Genomic DNA, 12,294 nt, shown 5'->3' with positions numbered 1-12,294 from the left:
ATTTGAGCAAGTAAATTCCCTAACCACATATTAAATGAAAGGGGGGAGATGAAACTTGGAGTAGGGATGTGCACGGTTCAATTCGAAATTTAATATAAACTTAAATCACAGAACGTTGCAATTTACTAGTTTTAGTAACATGAATTGCATATTTTTCTATAATTATTATTATATTTAAAAACATAAGGTGCCAACATATTTATCATAGAATCACCCCTTAAACTAAACAAATGCCTATGCTTATGCTTGTTTGTTATTCTTCAACTTAATTTGGCTTCTTATTATTCTCACTATTGTCCTTTCTTTCCATTATATACTACAATATGTCATCTTCCCCCATAACCTTATCAGTCTTCCTACATACACTTACGTATACACACAATATATATACACACACACATTCATCCAACACAAGCACACACTCAAGGCATAAACACCTCTCAAATAACAATGGACACCCTCCTGCTAATCTCTTCAACACTTTTGCCCATCATCACCATCTTCATTTTGCACCATTTTTTCACCCAAAAATCATCCATTCCCGGACACTACGGCTGGCCACTCATTGGCGAAAGCATCGACTACTTCAAGAAGCTCCGCAGCGGCACCAACGAGCAGTTTGCCATGCAAAGAAGGAAACTATTCGGGGACGTTTTTGGGACGTCCATTCTTGGTGAAAAAATGGCGTTTTTGTGTGGCCCAGAAGGGAATAAGTTCTTGTTTTCTAATGAAAACAAGCTTGTTGAAGTTTGGTGGCCAAGTTCTGTGGAGAGTATTATCAAGAAGTCGAATAATAAGTCAGTAACCGCAGAATCCGCCAAGGTTCGACAGCTGTTGCCGCCGTTCTTGAGAGCTCATGCTGTTAAGAATTATATTGCTGATATGGATTCGGAGTTGAGACAGCATTTGGAAGATTACTGGACTGGACGTGATCAGGTTATGATCTTGTTAAATAAGTATTTGAGTATGTTTTAGAAAGAATTTTAAAAAGTGGGTTGTTTCGAAAATCATATAAGGGTTTTGGGTTTTGGGTATGATCGGGTGGTTCCGCTGGTGGCATGATGATACTCCAGTGGTCCGTCAGTGATCCAAATTTGTCGTTCAAAAAAATATATGGGTTTTGGGTTGTTAGCGAGTATCTAAGATAGCGATTTTAGAGTTGAAATCATTACCTCATATGTCATTAAATTATCGGCCACCAAATCATAGTTTGAATTATTAAAATGACATATTGAGCTAAAAACCATTTTACTAACTACAAAGATATAATGACATATTGAGCTAAAAACCATTTTAGTCCCTGTGGTTTGGGGTATTTTGCCAAGTTGTCCAAAGGTTTGATACGTTGCCATTTTAGTCCAAATAGTTTCAAGCGTTGCCATTTTAGTCCATTTGGTTAACTCCGTCCATTTTTTCTGTTAGCTAGAAGGGCAATTCAATCATTTTATATGGTCGACTTGCCCTTCTAGTTAACATAATTACACATAAAATGACCGAAATGCCCTTCTAGTTAACTGAATAAAGGGATGAAGTTAACCCAATGGCCTAAAATGACAACGTCTGAAAACTATTTGGACTAAAATGACAACGTTTCAAACCTTTTTGACTAAACCGGCAAAATAACCCAAACCACAGGGACTAAAATGCCATTTAACTCTAACAGATTATTTAAGTCCGTATAGGGTTTTAGTGACCCAGTTGCAGATCAACAATATAATCACTGACATGCATTAGTACACTAGGTTGAGGTTTGCCCATTCGTTGCAAAATACACTTTTGCATTGGCCGTAAAGTTGCTACTGGGAGTGCGTGATGCTACGGAGTTAGAGAAGCTTGCGGTTCCGTTTGTGGAGGCAGCCGGTGGAATCATAGCGGTTCCGATCAACATTCCAGGGACAAGGTTTAACCGTGGTGTTAAAGCGTCGAAAAGGATTCGCGAAGTCATTAATGGCATAATCGCGCAAAGGAGGAAAGATCTTGCTGACGGAACTGCTGATCCGTCGCAAAATTTGCTCTCTCACATGATTGTCGAGGTTGATAAGCGTAACCAGGACACGAGCAACGCTCCGACAACCGATGGTGACATGTCGAGTGACTTGCTCGGGTTGTTAATCGGTGGTTACGACACCATCAACACGACGGTCGTGTTCATTATGATGATGCTTGTTGATTACCCGGATGTCTACCGAGAGGTCCTAAAAGGTAAAGCCAGCTTAAAATTGTCCTTTGGGTTGTCACGCAAAACTTAAATAAAAAATTAATTAATATTGAAAACAAAGCCGTATTCAAAACCAACTAAACACCACCTTGAAATGTCAACTAACCAAGTATATGGTTGTTATTCCATTGCATATTAAAGAGCAAACCGAGATAGCAAAGGCGAAACCATCGGGTGAACTACTGAACTGGGACGACCTACGCAAAATGAAATACTCATGGAATGTCGCGTGTGAAGTGCTAAGAATGCGTCCACCAACTGTCGGTGCATTCCGTGTCGCGAAAACCGATTTCACATTCGGCGGTTTCACAATCCCCAAGGGATGGAAGGTAAACCATAACTGAAAACCGTTATCAAACTTGTTAGCTTATATTATTTTACCTAACACATTTCTCCTTGTGTATTTATACTACAGCTACATTACCTTCCACATTACACTCAGCGAAACCACGAATTCTTTCCGCATCCTGAGAAGTTTGACCCCTCGAGATTTGAAGGAGCGGGACCTGCACCTTACACGTTTGTGCCGTTTGGTGGCGGAGCGCGTATGTGTCCCGGAAACGAGTATGCACGAGCCGAAATACTAGTGTTTATGTACAACATAGTCACTAGATACAACTGGGAAAGGCTAATTCCTGATGAGAAAGTGGTAATTGACCCACTCCCAAGGCCAGTTCATGGGCTTCCAATTAAGCTCATTCCTCATAAAACTGAAGCTTAAGTGGTTTCCCCATGTTTGCATCATAATAATTATAAATTATTATTATTATTATTATTATTATTATTATTATTATTATTATTATTATTATTATTATTATTATTATTATTATTATTATTATTATTATTATTATTTTTATTATTATTATTATTATTATTATTATTATTATTATTGTATTTTTATTTATGGCATTTAATTACTGTATTTTGATTTTAGCTTGTATTATGTAAGAAAACGAGTTGACGCTACCCACGCGTTGCGACGGGATGTTGATTATGAAAGTCATTGGTATCACTGTATGATATGCAAAAATTATTTTGTTCAGCAATAAGTAATTATAATATGTGCTATTTCACTGTAAAATTGTTATTCCTAGAGAAACTTTTAGATTTGGTTGATAAAAGACTATTTTCTGAAGTATCGGTTCCTTACTATTAACTAAATAACCAATGACGTTAACTAAATAATCGTTAATGTGTTGTGTTTTGGTGCGACTTCTCTCTCTTCAGTTGTGTGCCAACAAATGTGCTCGTTTAAGGGTCTTCTCATTATACGTATTCATGTTGCAAATCGGAGGTGGAAACGAAGATGGTAAAGATACTCATTAATAAATTAAAAAGATACATTAATATTTTTTTAGAAAATTAGTATCGTTTAAGGGTCTTCTCATTATACGTATTCATGTTGCAAATCGGAGGTGGAAACGAAGATGGTAAAGATACTCATTAATAAATTAAAAAGATACATTAATATTTTTTTAGAAAATTAGTATTAGACGTCAGTCTCTAAAAACAAACATCGATGACTGCCACACAACTATAGCCAATTCCCATTATCAAAACACGAAGATCTAGGCTAAGATGCATAACTATTTAGTATTTACAATGTCCATGTACCATGCGTATGCCCATGGTAATGTCCATAAATCTTAATTTTTTTTAAATCCTATCATGATCATGAGAAATACACAAACAATGCATTACAAAACAAAAGACATAATTATTAATTATATTGATATATAATTATGTGATTTAATGCGTCAAAACACAATTGTCCAATGCATTTTTTTTATGTTTTTAATTGATTTAAAACATGTGTCGATATCCTCGCTTGAAGCAAAAAAATGCTCTAAGTTGAGCAAAAAATTTCAACATAATGGGTATTTAAGCGATGGGTTTTAATTTTGTGTGAAGAAATATGTTAAGTGAATAGTATTCCTACACAACATAATATATGTATTTACTTTCCAATACAACCTATTATATGTTTTCCTGCACATTATAATATTCACAATTCACATGATAAGAGTTTTCTATAAAAGTTTATGTAATGAGTGGCATGCATTCCTACATAGCACTACACAATTACATTAAATTAAATTTGACGCATTAGTCAACATTATTTTTCTCTTTAATAAACTATATGAAAATAATTGTCTTTTATAATATGAAAAAATTAAAGTGTGACTCATGTGGTGTAGAATTTTTTTTATGCGAGATTTACTTTATCAATAGAATTAAAGATCAAATTTGAAAAAAAGTACATGAATTAGTTCGAGTATCACATGGATCAATCCGAAGATAGTTCCATGAATTCTCTCCCACAAAATCGAGAAAAAAAAAGATGTAATCACATAAAAAATGGGATTATATTATTTAGTCCTTGACTTAGTTTTTATTTCTATAATGCCTTTATTATAGTAATAACTAGTTTAATACCCGTCCGGTGGACGGGTCACGCTAACTGCGTAACAAACAAAGATAATCTATATTCAAGGTGTTTGGGATTGATTCGCTTTTTATTCTTTTCTCCAATTTGAAAAAGTCACAACAATCTAACTTTTCCTTTTATTCTTTTTAAACCACAAAGAAAGAATAAAAGAAAAAGTTATAAAAGGAAAGCCAACATAACGGTTTACAACCTGAACATGATAGAAAGTAAAACTGATAATTAAGTTAATACATAGGTAAATATTGAGAAGCGATTTGTAAAGAGATTAGGCTATAGGGTGTGGTCATGACCCTCCACATCAGCGCCATGTTACCTACTTCTAATCCATCATTCAAAACCACTACCCTAAGGGTGTGGTCATGACTCAAACCACTATTATCTTTAATTTATTTTTGTGAAAAGGAAAGAAAATACTAAATATGGAAAGTAGGCTCATGGTTGCCATGGTTTAATCCATGGGAATCATGGTGGATGAGACAAGGGGGTGGTGTAGCAATCCATTAATGGTCCTACGTGGCGATTAATGACCCAACCATGCCCCTCACACCCTATATTAATGGTCAACAGATGGTCTCGAGGACCCAGTATTTCTATTTGCACCAAACTTCTGAATCATCTCGAGGACCCAGTATTTCTATTTGCACCAAACTTCTGAATCATAAGTGTGAATAAGATGCAATGTGGACTTGTAGATGATTTGGAATTACCAACGAAGGGGCATCCTCTTCAAGTTGTACCATGCCCTTCTATTCTTGTACACTAAGCTTTTAAATATGTGTACTTGTGGATGATAAAGATGCATCTACTTCAATTGTAACAACATAACTACAAATATTAGTTGCTATTGTGACATTATCCCACTTAAATTTTAACTATTTTCAAGCTCAAAAATGAGTAGCAAATAAAGTAGGGGCTTTAATTACTTCAACCAAGTGCTCACAGATAGTCCAAGCTAAATCTTCTTCCCACTTAACACATTAATGTAGACAACAATGATCAAGCCAAAAGCTTAGACATGAAGTATAATAAACCGAGTATAGAATGATGTTTAAAATACTAACCAAATGCATCATATGTTGAACCATGAGGTTGAAACGTGCATGGTTGTGTGGAAAATCATTAACTCTATAATTCATCCTTACTTGAAACAAATTTAGACCGGAAATATGACTATTTAGGCAGAGCTTAACTGTCTTGTAGAAGCACTACCTCATTCTGAGAACCCATAAGTGTATACATCCTCGATTACTAAATACATGGTATGATAGTTTTGGTTATAGAGACATTGATCACAGTCAGATATGTGTATATACACACACACACACACAAAGGTGCACTCATTCCTATCTTAACTATAGATCTAATCTTATAAGTACATGAATAACTGAGCCAAGTGTTAAGAGATATAATTCAAGCTCTTTCTTGGGCCTTATGATCCCGTACTTCTAACTTGAATAAATTTGTCTCAAAATTGTACCAATAAAAAAACTCGCATTTTAAGTTTTTAACACCACACTCAAATTTAAAGGCTTGGAGGACAAAAAGGAAACAATGTAATATTCTTTTATTGAACAAACATGTACCTTTAATAAAAGCAAAAAACGGGGCCAGCTAGAGGCCGGAGGTCCCAAGTACAGAGGAAGCATAGAATTACAAAATAATGTCTCTAATATTGAAGTCTCTCCATCTAATCCAGTCGAGATCCGTGAGTTCGACCGATGTTTTATCCAGGCGAAAGAGTCTTCTTTTATGCTTTCCACCATGTCCAAGACCGAGTACTGCTTGTTCTCAAAAATCTTTTCATTTCTAAACTTCCAGATTCTCCACATTGTTGAGAAAATCACAATCGCCACCACTCTTTTCCAAGCCTTAAGAGCCTTTTGTCTTGTCAACCGCTTCAACGGGAAATGGAGCTTTATCTAGGCACAAACATTCCACCAGATGGCAACAACCCACATGCATTCAAACAGGATGTGGTTTGGACCTTCGTCCACCAAACCACGGCTACTACAGAGCCCGTCTTGGATGTTAATGGCTCTCCGAATCAATCCCGAAGGGATTTTCCCCATCATGGCTCGCCAATAGAAAATATTTATTTTAGGTGGCAACCATTTGTTCCATCTGAACATTTATCCTCTGGTTTAGTATTTCTTTTTATTTCAACCAGATTTCTCACTTCAGTGAAGTGACTGAGTAGGTGCCATCTTTGTCGTCTCTCTAGTACCATTCCTCATTCTTTTTTTTTTCCATCAGATCTTTCAGCTTAACCCCCACACCTATCGAGAAGCTTTTGCAGTGAAGTAATATTCTTCTAGAACCCCGAAGCCTGAAGCCTGGTTGTTAACAGGAGCCAAATTGTCTTTATTATCAGACCCGTGAATAGAGGAGATGACTTTTGCCCATAGCGCATCTTGGTTCGTACTGAACCTCCGCAACCACTTAGTGATTAAAGCCCAATTCAAGATTTGTAAATCCCCTTATGCCCAGGCCACCCACATGCTTCCATTTAGTAATCTGACAAATACTTGATCAAAATTGGATGCCATGACAAACCATGCACATCATTATAGTAATTTAGCATCCAAAATCGAAAAGGGTGTGCCTATTGGCACACGAAACCCTAGCAAAACTAAGGTTTATATACGCAGCGTATAGGTCAATACGCAGCGTATAGGGTTAATCCTCTACGCTGCGTATTGACTTATACGTTGCGTATATAAACCATGGATCTCAGTGCCTAATAACCAATCATTGCACAGAAAACAAGGTTTATATACGCTGCGTATAGGTCTCTAAGCAGCGTATATAAACCATCTGAAAATTTGGGGTCATTTTGGTAGGTTTGAAGCATCAGTTTTTTACAAGGTTTATATACGCTGCGTAGAGACCTATACGCAGCGTATATAAAGGTCTGAAAATTTCCTTTATACCCTTGTGTTGAGGCTATACGAAGCCAAATACAAGGGTAGTTGTGTCATTTTTGTCTCATACGTTGCGTAGTGATCTATACGCAACATATAAAAAGCTCCATTTTTGTATTTTTTTTTTTGGAAAATTAGTTTTTAATAAACCAACCTTTGACCCGTTGGTAAATAATAATCCTACCTACGTAATTGGTATACAATAATCCTACCTATCAACATGTTGGTTCTTAATGAACTTCCGTTAATTATTTTTAACTGAAGTTAGTTTTTAAGTTTTATTTATTACACAAACAACCCTGTAGTTATAATTTACTAGTTTTAACTATTTTGTAAAACAAAAAAAAATTAAGGGGATCAAACCCTAACACCCCTTATTCTCTTCAGCCGCTCAACACACACCCTGCATCTCTTCCTCTTTCTCTGTCATTAACAGCGATCGGAACTGGGTTCGGCCGGAGCTCCGGTGACCCGTGTTTGCCGGCGATGTCACACCACTCGCAACCCCCTATATCTCTTCTCTCCTGCTCACCACATTTACCGGCTGCTGGAGTCATGTTCAGGCCGACCAAACACGTCTACAGCCTGAACCACCTTCACTCACCTCCAAATTGAGCGGTCGGCCACCACCGAATGGGGGTGGCGTACGGCGACGAACGCGACAGAAGAGAGGAGAGAGGGAACCGGCGTTGCTGGTGGGGTTCCGACAGCAAGTTTCAGCGGTGGTGGCGGTGCTTTTGGTGAAGATGATGGGGTTCCGACGATAGTCACGTTTCAGAATTTATGTTGGTAGCGACGTCGGTGCCTCAGAGTTCCGAAAGCCGTCACTCCGGGGGTAAGAACATCTGTTCTTTTTTCTTTTCTCTTTGATCTCTGAATGGTAAAAAAGTTCTGCACATAATTCTCTTTATTTTCCGAGGAATAATGACGATTATGGTGACTGATGAAGATGATGATAGTTGATGATGATTAAAACTAGTAAATTACAAGTACAGGGATTGTTTGTGTAATAAATAAAATTTAAAAAATAACTTCCGTTAAAAAAATTAACGAAAGTTCATTGAGTACCAACATGTTGATAGGTAGGATTATTGTATACCAATTACGTATGTAAGATTATTATTTACCAACGGGACAAAAGTTGGTTTATTAAAAACCAATTTTCCTTTTTTTTGTGTATATTCCTTTGTTTATTTATAAAAAAAGAAAATTATTTATAAAAAACAATATTATTGGTAATACAAATATAAATTATAAATATTAAAAATAATACAAATATTATGAATTATAAAAATTAAAAATAATATAAATATTATGAATTATAAAAATAAAAAATAATACAAATATTATGAATTACAAGACCTACAGAGAAACCTATACGAGACTTACACTATACACTATACACTATATGATACGATACGATATAACACCCGTATAGGCCTATAGGCGTGGTTTAGGTCCCGTATTGATCTCGTATAAGCCTATAAGTGTGATATCGTATCGTATAGGTGTGGTTTAGGTCTCGTATTGACCTCGTATAAGCCTATAAGTGTGATATCGTATCGTATAGGTGTAGTATAGGTCACGTATTGACCTCGTATAAGCCTATAAGTGTGATATTGTATCATATAGGTCTTGTAATTCATAATATTTGTATAATTTCTAATTTTTATAATTCATAATATTTGTATTATTTTTAATATTTATAATTTATATTTGTATTATTTACCAATAATATTGATTTTTTATAAATAATTTTCTTTTTTTTATAAATAAACAAAGGAATACAAAAAAATACAAAATGTAGCTTTATATACGCTGCGTATAGCTCTATACGCAGCGTATATAAACACTTGTTTTCTGTGCAATGATTGCTGATAAGGCTCTGAAATCCATGGTTTATATACGCTGAGTATAGCTCTATAGGCAGCGTATAGGGTTAACCCTATACGCTGCGTGTAGACCTATACGCAGCGTAGCTAAACCCTAAGTGTGCAGATAGCCAACCAAGGTGTGCAGATAGTTTGGCCCAATCGAAAAATATGAGGCATGCCCTTGTAGCTCTGGCTTGTTTAGTCTACCGTTTTCAAAACTGGCAGAAACAAAAAGAAAACTATGATCCTCCATTATAGTTTAAACGTGATAAAAACCAATAAACCAAAGATTAAAAAGCAACAAACTTTCATAGAGTATAGTGTGGGATAATACCGTTCGATTTGGAAGCTTGTGGAAATGTGAAAGGGACATCAAAGGGTATCGTGCATTCATACCGCAAAGATTATTATTAAAAACATCACTACAGCAATCAAAATCATCAGATTCACCATCAAGGATGAATTAGATAAACAGTTGTATCAATACTATGAATTAAAATTATTGTGTAGAATACTATGAATTAACCTAAACAATAAGCAAATCTGAGTGTCTTTAGCTTCCGATCCACCATCTGTGAAAAAAACGAAATCAATAAACACTAAAATCATAGTTGCAGAGACAAATCATACCCAACAAAAGCAACATGGAGAAGGAATGCACAACTATTTATGTATCCGAGAGCGATGTTAACGCTAGAAACAGACGCCTTCCTGCTGCAACATAAACAACAATACCTCTTTCATATGTAATATACTTTAGATAAAACTCAAAGCAAGCTAGTGTAAATAATCAAAGCAAGTTAACTCCAAAATCTCATGACAAGAATTCATACCGAAAATGCTAAAACAGCCTATTGTTAATCGAACTATCAAATCAACTGATACAATATGATTATACGGGTGGTAGTAATCAAAATTTCACAAATTTGCTGAAACAAAATCGTACGTTAATGTTCAGGTGCCAAAATCGTTGCACCAAATCGTTGGAAAGAATCGAGCAATAAAAGCTGTAGAATTGCACATAGAAATGTCGACAGACGAATTGGCAGAGAACACCGAGCGGTAAATTAGGGCAGATAAAGTCGTCAAGTGGAAGAGCAGAGCATCAAACGATTCAACCTGATAAATTCAAACTTTAAATCACTGTATGATCTTCATAATCTCTCTTATATTCATGTATTTGTGTTTATAAAATGGAACAAAAGCATGATCGGTTGTAGGTTGGTCATGTAACGGGTCAAATAGACCATTTTGAAAAAAAAAAACATATCAATTTGGTTCAGGCGTTGGTCGTTGGTCTAGCGGCCACATACAAAAACCATGTGTGGTGCTGACTCATTTTACCTCGTTTTAAATAGCAGATGTTATTAAGTTCCTGATTTAACCCGTTGTATGTTAGAGTTGACTCAAATGGTCCGATCTGCGGATATACAAATTTCCTTTTACCCAAATCACCCAATTAACAAAACTTAAAGGAAGATGTTAGAGATGACATACCTATATATTAACAGGAGAATATGGAAGAAAGATAACAATGATCCTCAAATATGTAAAGATTCTTCATCTTTATAAGGAACTCAACTACCTCCGCATTAATCTCCTCCGGATAACCCAACCTGACATAAAACATCTCCTAAACTCCTCCGGATAACCCAACCTGACATAAAGCATCTCCTGACTCCACAGATTATCCATTTAATATTTTACTAATTTTTATGATTAAAACATAATAAATCAGAAAGCTTATAAGATGATATACCTTTTTGAGTGGAACCGATACAAAAAGACCAATAAAGCAGACCAAAAATGAGTAGCCCATCATACAACAAACACTAGGTTCTTTGTAAATGTTGGGTGAACTTGTTCCTCTTGCTTGTCTCGTTTACTTATCTCCCTATTGTTAAAAGAGTGTAAACTGCAAGATACCAAACACGAAAATGGTTAACGTTTAATCATGTTATCTTACCAAAAGATAAGAAATTTTTAAAAAATAAGGATCAATAAGTAATGAAAGTTCAGTTACATGCTTTGAATCAACCATTTATGTAATCAATAATTAGTTTGGTGGGTTTTTGAGGCACTTGCTTGCTATCTATCTCTGGTTGCTTGCACGTGGATGTCCCTTTCTTCACTATTGATTTTGTAAACCGCATTGATAGCCACTGCATATGAACAACACAAGTTATATTTTACTTGATCCCGTTGGTTAGCAGGATACTGACATGAAATCAGTAGATATTAAAGGAAATTATGCGTACCAGCAAGAGGACCATGTTTGACGAGATTAGCGGCAATCTAGTCTTCGTCAAGGGACACGACACTGAAATTACGGACGGATGCTACAACCTTATTTTTATCAAACTTGCAGCTCCCACCGTCGGTTCCTGTGTATGGATAGTCTTATTCCCTCATAAGCCCACCGGCTTTGAGAGTGTACTCGAAGGCACTGTTCATAAGACCTCCAATGCACCCGGAATCACATGATTCTGGTTCTTCTGGATCACACTTTAGATAATACCAAATTTCAATCGTTGAGTTTGAGGCCAAACCGTAACCCATAAAAACTGAACCCACTTGTAACTCATGGTTTGGTTATGCTTTTTTTTATAAAAACAGATTTTTATGCTTGAGTTGTTATAGTTAGATGCTTATAAACAACTGAATTAACCAAACATACATCATTAAAACCAACTTTTATAGTTTTTATTTTTTATTAACAATATGCTATATCAGGTTAAGTTATAACTATTTTGTAGATAAAATAGTCTAACCATCTTGATAGCCACTGCATATGAACAACAGTTTTAAACGGTACCCTTTTCTCATTTGTTT

General features: G+C 35.7%; 1 protein-coding gene across 1 annotated transcript; it reads left to right on the top strand.

Annotated features, from left to right (window-relative positions):
• The first annotated feature begins 410 nt into the window (after positions 1-410).
• LOC110903161 (beta-amyrin 28-monooxygenase) lies at positions 411-2,958 on the top strand. The gene is made up of 4 exons (XM_022149305.2): positions 411-936; positions 1,743-2,202; positions 2,360-2,547; positions 2,634-2,958. Exons 1-4 carry the CDS (start codon positions 451-453, stop codon positions 2,937-2,939), a joined length of 1,440 nt encoding a protein of 479 aa, XP_022004997.1. The 5' UTR covers positions 411-450; the 3' UTR covers positions 2,940-2,958.
• Positions 2,959-12,294: the final 9,336 nt, after the last annotated feature.

Source organism: Helianthus annuus, chromosome 13 (genome assembly GCF_002127325.2).
Source record: "Helianthus annuus cultivar XRQ/B chromosome 13, HanXRQr2.0-SUNRISE, whole genome shotgun sequence".
In the NCBI taxonomy this organism is placed as follows: Eukaryota; Viridiplantae; Streptophyta; class Magnoliopsida; order Asterales; family Asteraceae; genus Helianthus; species Helianthus annuus.
The sequence above is the reverse complement of the archived record's forward strand: the minus strand, read 5'-3'. Positions and strand labels throughout refer to the sequence as shown.

What these genes read in the sequence shown, in the direction of transcription:
- LOC110903161 (XM_022149305.2), top strand. Translation starts at nt 451, where the DNA reads ATGGACACCCTCCTGCTAATCTCTTCAACACTTTTGCCCATCATCACC. An exon ending in ACTGGACTGGACGTGATCAG is followed by an intron (nt 937 to 1,742) that starts GTTATGATCTTG and finishes TTAGTACACTAG; the next exon opens with GTTGAGGTTTGCCCATTCGT. An exon ending in CAATCCCCAAGGGATGGAAG is followed by an intron (nt 2,548 to 2,633) that starts GTAAACCATAAC and finishes TTTATACTACAG; the next exon opens with CTACATTACCTTCCACATTA.